This window comes from Condylura cristata, unplaced genomic scaffold (genome assembly GCF_000260355.1).
Source record: "Condylura cristata isolate star-nosed mole 26May11 unplaced genomic scaffold, ConCri1.0 scaffold00009, whole genome shotgun sequence".
In the NCBI taxonomy this organism is placed as follows: Eukaryota; Metazoa; Chordata; class Mammalia; order Eulipotyphla; family Talpidae; genus Condylura; species Condylura cristata.
This window is the reverse complement of record NW_004567110.1, coordinates 43,705,943-43,719,124: the sequence shown is the minus strand read 5'-3', so window position 1 is coordinate 43,719,124 and position 13,182 is coordinate 43,705,943. Positions and strand designations below refer to the sequence as shown.

At 35.0% G+C, this 13,182-nt stretch overlaps 1 protein-coding gene across 4 annotated transcripts in view; it reads right to left on the bottom strand.

Moving 5' to 3' along the window:
• STAU2 (staufen double-stranded RNA binding protein 2) overlaps positions 1-13,182 on the bottom strand; it is a 229,572-nt gene that overhangs the window by 79,497 nt on the left and 136,893 nt on the right. For 2 of the 4 annotated variants that reach the window (XM_012723014.1, XM_012723013.1), the window contains exon 12: positions 10,482-10,595. The exons of the other annotated variants lie outside the window; for them this stretch is intronic. In XM_012723014.1, coding sequence (XP_012578468.1) covers positions 10,482-10,595 — 114 coding nt within the window. The remainder of the gene's footprint in view (positions 1-10,481; positions 10,596-13,182) is intronic. 4 annotated transcript variants of the gene reach the window in all.

The window sequence follows — 13,182 nt, the reverse complement described above, 5'->3', positions numbered from 1 at the left end:
ATTAGCAATGAAAGAATGAAAATTCTGAAAAATAACCAGTAACTGATTTGTCTAAAGAGGAATTTTAGAAATGGGGAGAGGTATGACTTAATTGAAGGTATAGTGCCAAGAGAGAGCAGGTTACTGCTTTTCAGTTTTAAGTAGTGTAATAAATCATACACAACACCATAATTTGAGTTTACAAGGAAGGTAATACTCTTTAGGTTGTAAAAGTGACCTCCAGTGGGCAATAATGCCCTCAAATCTGTAGCCTAGGGAACTATATTCCATTGATCATCACTTTTAAAAAGTCTATGTAGGCAACAGTTTTCCACTATAACTTTCACATCCATTTAGCCAATTATATGCATATGGTATTTATTGGTTTAATAATGTATCTGGCTATGATTCATTAGTATGAACTGTTAGCAAAAATGTTTTTAGAGGATTTCCCCAATGATCTTCAAGTCAACATCAATTAGAGAGACCTAAAGAATAAAAGGAATATTAAGTTTCTCCTTTATTTGAAATAAGAATATTGAATTTAAAATGAAGGAACTACTGACTTGGAGTATACAAGCAGGTCCAAAACTGAGCAAAACTTATTAAAATATAGAAAAACCCTTTTGGATTCTATTTATAGTTTATCTCCCCTGAGATCATGAACATGAATTATCTTCAAAGACATATTCGGTTGTGAAACAGTAAGCTACAGGTAAGCTGAGGTACAGATCAAATAACTACACTAAAAATCTTTTAAGAGTAGTTGGGGAAAGTCATGTTTTCTAAAACCTAGAATTTCACACTTTCTGCTGGTTAAAATAGCTGTTATTCATTACTTCAGGAAAAAAGTAGAAGGAAAACAGTAAGTTAAGCTCGTGGGTTTTGACTATAGTCCAAAATTATTTTACAGCTCAAGTTAATAAGTCACTTGTGTGCCCAATATCACTGGCTATAAGCAACCTCTTAGAAATGTGGTCATGCTGTACTAAGCACAAATGAAACTAAGAGTCAATTATAAAATACAAACTATTCAATCTTCCCACTACCTTCCCCTATAATTCATTGCTGGTTCTGGAAACTGCTTCTACATCTAAAGATCACTATGGAAATAACAGAATATTCCTTTTTTTTTTTTTAAGTTTAGCTGTAGTATTTTAAAATAGTAGTAGCTGTAGTGTTTCAGAAAGGAGAGTAAGTAAATCAAACTTCATAATCAAGTCTAATTGTTCCATGATAGGGGCATTCTTTCCAGGAAAATGGCTCTATTTTGAGAGTATAAATGCTGAATGAGCAGCTTTTAAAGTAACATTTGAAACAAAATTCCAAGGGGGAATACCTAATATTTCTTTCTCCAGGGATTAAATCAGCAAACTTTTTCTGTAGAACAGAGAGTAAATATTTTACTTTGCAGGCAGAAAGGTCTCTCTCCTCACCACCCAGTTCTGCTATTATAGAGTGAAAATGACTGCAGAAAATACCTAAATGGCTTATCTTAAAAAAAAAATTTGGATTTCCTATTATTCTTTAACTTGTTCAGTCATTTGAAACTGATAACATTTTTAGTTTAGATAAGAAGCTGAATTTGGCCTCAGGGTTGCAGCTTGCGGACTTCTGTTCTAGCCCATCAATGGACACTAACTATGCAGTGGTAACAAGTGTTCCTGTTAACTTTTCCTGTTGTAATGTTTCTGGAAATATGACTGAATGTCTTGATCTAAGAAATATTTGAGTAAAATGGAATTTTATATAATAAAGTTACCAGTAAAAGAAATTTCAGTCCTACAACCAAGGATGGAAATATTTGGAAACTTACAAATAAATATGAGGACACTGAATCAATACAATATTAAAATCTCTCTCTTAGTACCCTATTTTATAAAAAAAAAAAATCAAAAATTAAGTCAGTTTTACATTTTGGCAGCTCCAGGACCTTCTACAAGATGTCAATGGTTGTGATCACACCCTTGAAGACTGGGTGACAATCAGCACTGTCTTGATATGTGGCACAAAACCTATGCTAAATTTACAGAATACCAAGAATGCCAGAACTGGGCCTCCCAGGTGGCACAAGGGATTAAGTCTCAGCCTTATGAAATTATCCACAGTCACAGCAGCATGAGTTCGATCCCCGGCCAAGGAGGTGACCCACATGGCGCAGCAGTCCTCTCCTGCCCTCCTGCTGCTCCCCTCAGCAGTAGATCTACCTGTTTTGCTACCCAGTCTATCTCTGGTGAATCCTTCCCCCCCCCCGCACTTCTAGCCTGTACCCCAGTAATTGTACACATAATTAAAAAAACTTACAAAAAAAAAAAAAAAAAAGCCAGAACCCTACTGCAGGTTCCTCCAGGATGACATGTGGTCTGCTACTATGCAAGCTCAGTAAACTTTGTCCTTTATATTAAAAAAAGTTTTTCTGCCTTAGGAAACTGTTGCTCAAACTTATGAAGGATGTGCCTCTTTAGATTCTAAGGGATACAGTCCCAAATGACATCATTCGTGATTATCCATTTGTCTACTACTCCGCAGAATGCTATAACCAGGAGGACAGCACCACAATTGTGAAGATCTAGTATTTTGGATACTCAGAATTATCTACTCATATATATGATGGGGAAAAAAATTCAGAAGTTATAAACAGATTCATAAAAGAATTAATGGAGATAATGATGAATTCCTAATGATAGTGACATGTAATTACACTGAGGCCAACACTTAGAAGAGGCTATCACAAAAAAAAATGTCCCTATAGGCCTACCATCAGTGAAAGCACAAAGGGCCAAACATGCTGTTTACCGTACTAAGTATACCATGAAGTCCATCAAGTTAAGTCATTCTAATTGCCTTAGAAATTCAGTTCAATTTTATCCTATGAGGGTCAAAGTACAGATACTGAAAATAATAAAGCTAACAGTTTGGCTTCACAGAAGAGTGGATGAAGTGGGGTAGACCAACACAAAAATTATGGGAAAATAATTTGACAAGTGATAATACTGAGCTAATATAAAAAGTAGGTTTGGGGCTATCTTATTGAATGAATGATATCTTGGTTGCATCTGATGTATACAATAATAAAAGGTCTTCTTATGAACAAGGAGAGTAAAAGCCCAGGCAGAGAATCAGCACAAAAAACAGATACAAGAAAGCCTGAAACGTGGTAACTTAATACTGCTTGAGTGTAAATTCGGTAAATTAGCTATAGGGAAAATAGAGAACAATGGACATACAAGGGACCAAATTATAATATTCTTGGATTTCAAACTATAGACTTGCACTGTCCATGCACATGTAGCTACTGAATACTTGAAATGTGGTTAGTGCAAAAATGAGATGCATAAAAGAGGTAAAATATCTCTGTAAAATACATGCTAAAATATTGAGGTTACATTTACCTAATTTTTAAAGGGTTTACTAAAAAACAAAAACAAACAAACAAAAAAAACAACAAAATTATATGTGGCTAGCCCTCCCTGGTGGCACTGCAGTAAGTTAAAGCTAAAGTCACTTTAGCATGAGTTCGATCCCCACCCTGGAGGTGACCCACATGACGTGGCAGACCTCTCCTGATCTGCCTGCTGCTCCCCTCAGCAGTGTATTTCGTCAGTTCTGCCTGTTTTGTTCCCCACTCTGTCTCTGGTGAATCTGCTCACTGCCCCGGACCTCTGTCCTATACCCCAATTCTGTATGCATAAATAATCTTTTTAAAAGTTATATGTGGCATTTATTCTTCCTGTAGTAGTTTTGTGGTTGATTTCTCAACAACCATTTCACCCCAAGTATGTGAACTAGCAATGATCTCTCAGTGACTAGAGATGGGACTACTCAACTCAAACCAGGACTACCTATGAAGGAAAGAGAGCTGGAGGGAGTTCCTGATACTAGTGTCTTTGTCCCTAAAAGGAGACACAGAGCAGATCTCTTGTTTACTTTGGGATGTGGTTTTCTTGCCAGTGAGACAGAAAACTATTTGAGCTATCTTTCCGCGAGGCAGAGGATGACAGAGTTAAGGGACAACCTGAGACCTCATTGACATCATTGAGCTGTTTTACTGATCAATCCCAAAGTTCACCCATCCTCTGAATTTCCTGTTATGTGAGATGAGGTTCCTTATTATTTAAGACAGCATGAGTCAAGTTTTATTACTTATAGCCAAAACTGTTGTAGCAGATATATTCCACTAGACTATAGTTGCCTCCAGAGCAAGGAAATATAATTATTTAAGACCATCTAGTATAAAAGTTCAGTACATAGTTTAAAATCAATCAATACATTATGTTTGTGAAAGCATTTATTTAGGTATTATGTCTGAAGGTTTTTCTTAACTTTAGTATACAACTGTAAGACATGCATAAACTCAGGCAAAGAGATTTATGAATAAGAAAATCTATAATTTTTTAATAAGCAGACTTAATTATATATAGAACAGACTACCTATTTGATTAGTAAATTGTTATATTTAATGACCATCCTTTCATGGAGAGGTCTTGAATTTTAGTCAAAGCATACTGGAACAATTCCATTTGTGTTAAAGACAATGTGGCAAATGAAGCAAATACAAAATGTTATTATTACATCTCACAGCTATAATAGAATAAATAGGACACAAAGAGCCTGGAATAATATCTAGCATATAAATTTGACTTTTGTCCCTTTTCCCTTGTAAAATTTTGATCTATTCTAAGTATGAAATACAAACTGTCTTTTATGCTATTTAAAATCTCTTTGTTTTGACTAAACAATTACAGAAAATATTAATGTCCATGCTATGCTTCACTGGCTTAATGTCTAGTTAGATGGCTTACTTATTAGCTCATTCCTTTATTTATAATAAGCTGAGTTCTGAAGGTAATTTAAAATAAGGTAGACAGTGGTAACACTACTGACTAGCAATAAAGCTACAGTGCATTAACCTATACCTGTTGATCAAGTATTGGTGAGATTGGCAATGTGATCTAAATGAAGATGCCTAAATAAGAAGTACAAAGAGAAGGAAGGAAGTTTATGACTTTGAGGCTGTAACTAGAAGGTGACTGATGTAATTACCTAACTAAGAGAAAGAGTACTCAGTAACATCTAAGAGTGATAATAGTTTAATAGAAAGGGTGTCAACCCAGCAGGAAAGAGAACAGTGTTAGTTATGCCACGTTAGAAAATCCTAAAAGTCCTTTACTACTACAAAGATTTTGCTTTTAATAACACACACTAACCAACATAAATTGAATTTCTAAACAAGATGTACCGAAAAATAGTTTGCTCACTAGCTCAAAATTAAAAATAAATGTTTTTTTTACTCAACTTATATAAGTAAGGGTAACCACTTTTTCACTGAAACCATTATATAACCTATAGATACAAATTTTCACATGATTGGCTTACTGAAGACTACAATAAATTAGTTAGCAGTTTATAAGGATCTTAAATTACCTGTGTAAGCTCTAGCTTCTAATGTAGAATTCTCACACAGCCAGCCACTCAGTTAACAAATGTTTGTTTATAAAAGTATTCAATATTTGAAAATTTAAATTATGCTTTTTTATCTGGACAATTATTTATTATAAACTGTTAATTTATAATTCATATTTGTTGTGATTACCAAAAGAATATTCTCACCTACAACCAAGGGGTCCTCCAGGCAAACATTAGGCTGAATTGCCCACAGACTGGACAAAAGTCCAGAATGGAAAGACTAGCCTACAGACCCGCCCCCACACGTTCTTTTCTTTTTTTTTTTTTTTTTTAAGTCTGACAGGGGCAGGCTATTTGGAGACTGATAATTATTATTCTGAAGCAGGCCATAACCAACCACTGCATTCAGAGGAGTGCTAAGCCAGGTTATATGTTAAGTTTCATGCATTCCAAGATGGATCCAGCACACTCAAATAACATAGGAAAGGGGATTCACCCTTGCACATTTCCTTGGGGTCAATACCATATGAGTAAGTAAGTGATAAAAGAATGAATCTGGCACTTTTTTTTTTAAGTTATGTTTACTGAGGTGAATCTGTGTACAATTCTGAAAATTTCACCAAGGTATAGTAACTTTTCTACCACCATCAAGTTCTAGCACATTTTCAGCAATCTGCGCCCTCCACCCTCCATTCTGCCCCTGCCAAGTCCCCTCATGATAATATGTAGTGGTTCCCTCTCCAAACCCTCAGTCACTGGCAACCACAAATCAATTTTCCACTCCTATATTTTACCTTTACTAAAACACCAAGCAAATCCATAGTACATTTTTAAGTCTGGTTTCTTTCATCTACCATGATGACATGGTAACAAGGCATATAAAACTAGCAGTGAGTGAGTAGGAACGAGTTGGGAACTGAAATTAGAAGGGTGAAGTGGCCCAATCACAAAGGACTGGTATGTCATAACAGAAATTTGGGATTTACTGTCAGTTTGATGGGAAGATTTTGAGTAGCTGAGTGATATAATCTAATTGACTAATAAATAATTTTGGCTGCCGATCGGAAGCTACAGACAAAAAAAAGCAGAAACAAGGAAATCAGCTTAGATACGATTATAGTTGTACAGTTGGTGAAAAGTGGTCAGAAATCTAGTATAGGAGAAGAGATGCTGAATTGGGTGTAGTTCGTGAAGGGAACAGAGACAGGAGAAGCTCCAAGTTGCTTAGTAAGAGCATCTAAGTAGTTGGTGGTGCCATTTTCGAGAGTGGATAAAGGAAAAGACAGGCAGAAGGAAGGAGTAGGCTTAGGAGGGGAGTGGGAGAATTAAGAGCTCCATACACTTGGATGGATGATAATGAATCTATCTAAACCATTTTGATAATCTAGATTGACCTCTGATAGAGAAATTTCAATGAACAGTTCCTGTTTTGTTACTCTTAAATACAGTAAGTGAATGCATTGTATGACACAGTTTCCACTTTCTTGGATTCCTTAAGTTAAATTTTAAAAGTGAAAAGATAAGTTATCACGGTTCAAGGACAATAACACTTTAATTTCTTACCTTCATTTTCCACACAGATAGGAACAGCCTCAGTTTCTAAATTTTACTTTGTTTTCCCTGTGGCACTGATTCAAATGAGTTAGGAATAGAAAATGTTTTTTAATTCTCATAATTTTTCTTGCCTTAAAATGTTTTCCTGATTAAGAATATTTACAAATTAGTGGTTGAAAGCATTTAGTAGTCCAACCTTACCAATTTTTGAAATCAAGTTCATGTTTATAGTATGGGAAAGTCATACCTTTTGCTTAAATACATGTTCAAGATGAGGAAATGGTAATGGCAACATAACGAAGAAAAGCCAACGGATGTAAAGTTAATGTATTTCCTTTCCTCAAATTGCTCAATTACCCCAATACAGGAAAAGAATGCTGATCACACCACCACCCTTACTTGCCACCTCTGAGGTCATCAAAGTTGAGTTTGATGTGCAGGACGGTCATTAGCAGTTACAGCTCTATTCATTTATCCATCCCTACATTCATCCAACAATTATCAACACATTTCCTGAAAACCTCTCATCTAAAAATTTCATATAAAGTCATCCTAATGCAGTTGCATTTGCTTTAACATAAAAAAAATCTTTATTCACTTACCATCAACTGACCTTCTGTGTACAGGTGTGCAGGCTATATACTGCACACTTTGAGGGGGGAAGCTTCCAATTACACTGTAGTTACTATAGATTTGTCTGGTATAACAACTTTTTGTGGGAAGCAATAATATGTCTTGAGGATGAGGCACCTATTTTCTAATTTCTGACATAGTCAGTTTCCAGTTAGCCCATTCCATATGAGCTAACGGAAGCTCAGGACTTGACTATCTTGGCATACAGACTTGGCACCAAGTCTGAACCACCTCATTAATTACTCATAAAGAAACCAAGTTCCAAGTGGTGAAGAGATAAGATCCCAAACTAGTTCCTGACAAATCTGGATCCAATATCAGTCCAGTGCTTTTATAGCAACAAGCTATTTCTGCTACCAGGGGTTTGCTCTTCTCAGGTGTATGGGTTTCTGAGACACTCTTTCATTTCTTCATCCAGCCTACTGCAAGACTTTTGCAGGACAGTTATCTCATACTTCTCTTGCCATTTGTTTCTGCCATGCATGGATACAGAGATAAAGAAGAGTGATAGGTAGACTTCTTGCCAAACTTCAAAGGGTAAAACTGCTACACTATAAGCTCTGTAAGAGCAAGAACCAAGTCTAAACCCTCTCATCATGTATTATCAGCACCTAGCATAGAGCAAAATCACAGTTTTATGAAGGAAATTCTCCTTTTTTTTTCTTTCAAATATTTTCCTGATTACTAGTATTTACAAATTAATGGGTGAAAAAAACATTTAACGGCCAATCTAAACTAGTTCCTGTAAACTAGTTTATTAGTCCCTCAGTCCTTCCTGCATTCTCTTCTGCAATTAAGTATGTGTCCTTGCAAAACCTGAAACATACTGGAATGATAGCTAAGCTGCTTTCCAGATCAGATGCTATTTATTAACTGTTTACTGTTAGTTGGGCTCACTGAACCAAAGCAGGGAGATAAGTTATAGAATTATAAAATTATCACACTGAAATGGATCTCATTAAGTCATCTAACCACCTCTGTCATTGAACATTCCAGGAAACAGACTCCCAATGAGAGCATAGGATCTATCCAAATAACTATGGCTAATTTATACCATATTTAGTTCCTAAAAGTCAGATTTTCTCACCAGTTAGTTGCTTTTTCCTGAATAGCAGAATATCTCATCAGATAATGAAGGGAACTAGTAACAATGGGAAACTGTCTATGTCAGAAATGTCAGAACCTAGAAAGATGTATCTTCATGAATATTTTGCTAAGTTTTGTTTGAGCTGGACAATGGTTCATGTGTTTGAGTATATACATCATTATGTTATTTTATTCTCTCCAAGCAAGGGTACTACCTAAGCAGAAGGACAAAAATATTATCAGAATTATCTTCAAATTTATTGGGAAATGGTCAGGATGTGAAACTGGGTTATAACTGCTCTATTTATGAATGGTTCATTTAGAAAGCACAATTGGTTAGTCATACAGTTGTCTAATCTGATCATTATTTTAATTGAAAAATGTGTTATCTTACAGATTCTTAAATTGCTGTCTAAGCAATGAAATATGCTTATTGATAACCTATACTTTTCAGATTTTAGAAATAAAACTCTAAAATTAAAAATAATGCTGGAAATTCTCTTTAATGGTATCCCCAGTAAAATAACATTTTCTCCTGAGTCTCACAGGGTCTCCACTGATTTTAATTTCACAAACCAATGTGGCACATGTTAGTAAAAGTCTGGTACTGACACTGTAAAGGGCCTATCCACACATTCTGGAGGAGAAAGATCCTACATGTCTGCTCTGAGCTCCGAAACTGGCATCCTATGGATGAGGAAGCTAGACTTCACAGCATGCACAGTCTTCTTAGAAATGCATGTTTACATAAATAAAATAATGACATATATGTCTTATGAAGTGAGTGGGTTGCTGATATAAAGCCACTAATTCTTAAAAAATAAGTTACTTAGTGATTGATTTTAAAAGACAAATAATGAATAACATTGTTATAAAAAGCTCTACTTGGGGGCCCTCCCTGGTGGCACAATGGGTTAGGACGCAGCAATGGATGCTGACAGCAACTGCTTCAGTGCAAGTTTGATCCCCACCCTGGAGGTGATCCACATGGTGCAGCAGACTTCTCCTGGCCCATCCATTGCTCCCCTCAGCAGTGTACTTCGTAGATCTGCCTGTTCTGCTCCCCGCTCTTTTTCTAGTGAATCCTCTCACCACCCCTGTACCTCTGGCCTGTACCCCAGTACTTTATGCAAAAATTAATAACTCTTTAAAAAAAAAAAAGCTCTACTTGGTCAAAAAAAGATAGCAGGCAGTTCTCACAGTGAAGGACTAGTGAACAACTCACTAATGAACGACTACTGAAGGAGAGAATACAAAAGTATTCAACTTAGAAATCTATCTATAAAGGATATAGTATACATTTCAGAATATAGGAACTGCAGAACTGTATTTTACCTGTATTTTCTTTTAGAAATTCTACTAAATTTACTGGTGATGGTGCTAACAATTCAGTTATGTTATATATTCTATATTACCAAATTCCCTTCGACAGTACTAGATGACAATATTATAGTGGCACCCCAGCATTATCTGCTCTGTTGTTGTTTTTTTTTTTTTTTACTCTCATTCCTATACATAATTATTAAAATAGAAAAGCTTATAGGGCAACTTTTTCTTCCTTATAATATATATGTAATAATGGATATATCATAATGATCCATTAAGCATAAATTTATTAGTGAATAAAAACTAGAAGTATGAAATAATTCAAATGTCCTAAGATAGTAGTTTTCAACACAAAAATTTTGATTTTTCAAAAGTCTACCAAACAGTGCTAGGAGATATCACATAAGGGAAAGCAAAGCGTGTGTGTGCATACAGCTTCTGATGGGCTGATTTCTTAGCTGAGCCATATATAGCAAAATGGCAGTGGCATATTATACCTGGTCATGGCTGGCTTCAATGGAGCTTCCAATAGCATGGAAAGTCATCTGCACAGGGGCTAATGTCAGACAGGTCACACACTCTTTGCCACTTTGTCTATCACAGTAGTGAACCTATAACAGAACACACGCAATCTGCTGAACACCACTTGCAAGAGGGAGCCAGATGCAACAGGTCCTTTTCAAAGAGTCTAGAGTTCAAGAAAAATTCAAATAACTTATGCAGAATACACTTTAATTTTTAAAACCTTATCAATTCAATTTTAAAAACTTCTATTGAAGTTTTAAAAAAGAGTTTAAGGAAATGGTTATACAAAGTGCTTCATGTTACTGCAGCTAGTAAGCAAATTCACAACTAAATGTTACACCTATTTTTAAAGTCCAACTTTTCATACTAGATCATTATGCATTACTTATAATGGACTCAAGGGTAAGGTTAAGCATAAGTCAAAGTTCATTTGATTCTAATGGAACCTTTCAACTTGAATTTTCTCACATTTTTGACTCTATGCATGTGTGACTATTACTTAATTGGTGGTGACATTCTTGTATTTCTGCATTAGAGTCCTATAAAACCACTGTTAAATATATGTATATTCCTACACCATGTTCTACTTGAAACTTTGACACTACAATTAAATTGAATTAAACCAAAATGATTTGCAATGTGCAGACCAAAATTAAATTACTGTATTATTTATCTTCGTTAAATCCAGCCAATCATTATTAAAACCACATGTAAGACATACCATGTCAGAGATAGGTTATATGGGGGAAGTGTGAATCCATTTTCCCACTGAGAAAATTTATACCTTTCCATTTATCTAGTCTCAAAAGTTTTTTGTAAGTAGTACTTATTTTAACCATTAGTTCATAAAGTAAAAAAACACACTGCTTCTGTGATAAATTAATATAAATGTTTATATAGAAATGGATCTAATTAAAAAAATGACAATAATATGAATCCCAGTCTGATGATTTAATAATCCAACTTTTTAAACCCAGAAAGTTAAAATTGACCATCAGTTTCCCAGAAGATAGGGAAATCAATATAAAAGCCTTGTTTACAATGTACTGTAAAGATTTTGGTCTATTTTTTCCAAGTTAACTTTGGGGGCGGGAGGAATTGACAAAACTGTACAATACAACTAAATTGTGCAGTTAAAGGTGATTCAATGTATGTGAGTTCAACAATGTGGAAGTGTTTACTATGCAATAACTATGATAGGGGAAATTAGACTTGTCACACTTTTATGCAAAAGCCAATAAATAGCGACACAACCATTTATGGTACAGTTAAATATTATGTCTGATACCCCAGTATAATAAGACATATATATATGTTATAATATATGTCAATATATTATATATTATAATATATAATGTTAATATATTATATATATCACTATAAGACAATATAATAAGACACTATAATAAGACTCTTTAATATATAATCATCCTTTGACATCTGGTCTATATGAAAGACTTGACACTCTCCTAAATGCCTAAATTGAATAAAGAAGTTTTTATGTTAGCAAACTTATTACAATACTATTTTTTCTTCTATAGAAATGAAAATTAGGTCAGAATTTCACAAAATTCACAACATATAACTATATACAATGCACAATGAAACTACAAGTATCCTAGGCAACACTATGCATCTTACAGATAATCTAAATTAGTGGATAACTCACATACAAAGATAAATGTAAAGGTACTAGTTATTCACAATTCCAAAGAAAATTTCATAGCATACAGTGAACATGATTAAATCATAACTGTCCTTCAATGTTCTCCCAAAGCAATTAGCTATGTACATGCTCAGAATAAAGATAAAATTTCCCAGGGCCCCTTATAACTGAGATGAGTGATATGACTAACAGAATACAAATGAAAAAATTCTGTGACAGTGTTCTAGAATTTTTTTAAATTTTTTATTGAGGTAACCTTGATTTACAGCACTGTGGATAAGTTTTAGGGGTAGAGTTCACATCTCTACCAATGTATTCATCACACCATGCCCACCACCCAACCTCCAATCTTCTACCACAGTTAAACGGGCTCTCTCTCCCTCCTGTATTTCCTCTCCTTCCAGTAGCCTTAATCCCCTTAAGATATTTTAGGTGTGTGCCTTTTGTTCTTCTTTACTCAATTTTCAGACGTAGAATACAGATATTACAATCTCCAACCACGAGGACAAAAGTCGAAATTTAAAAGATGGTAGAGGTGTGAGTTGGAAGGAAACTGAGTCCCTGGCAACCTCATCATAATAACCCTAAACCACAAACTTAAAGACCTTTATGTGAGAAAAGAATAAATACTTATTTTATGTAAGTCACTTACTGCTCACAAAAGAACCTAATCCCAAATGAATTTCACTTACTGCCCCCGAATAGATGCCAGGACCCACAGACTACATAAGAAGCTTTAATGAGCTGCCAAAAATAAGAACTAATTCTATTTCCTATACCCACCCCTTACTAAGAGCTAGCAGAAATGGTCCAACCATAAAGAATACAGAGAGGAACTAGGGAGGGTGAAGTGAACGGGAAGGAACCAGCTTAATTGTCAGTTTTATGAAAAATACAGTATTTCCAGCGAGTAGAGTATCTCTCAGAAAACAGATGATAGAGTACAAGGAGAACCTTCTGGCAGTAGGTACTGTTCCCTGGTAGTAGGCTTGCTGACAACTGAACCT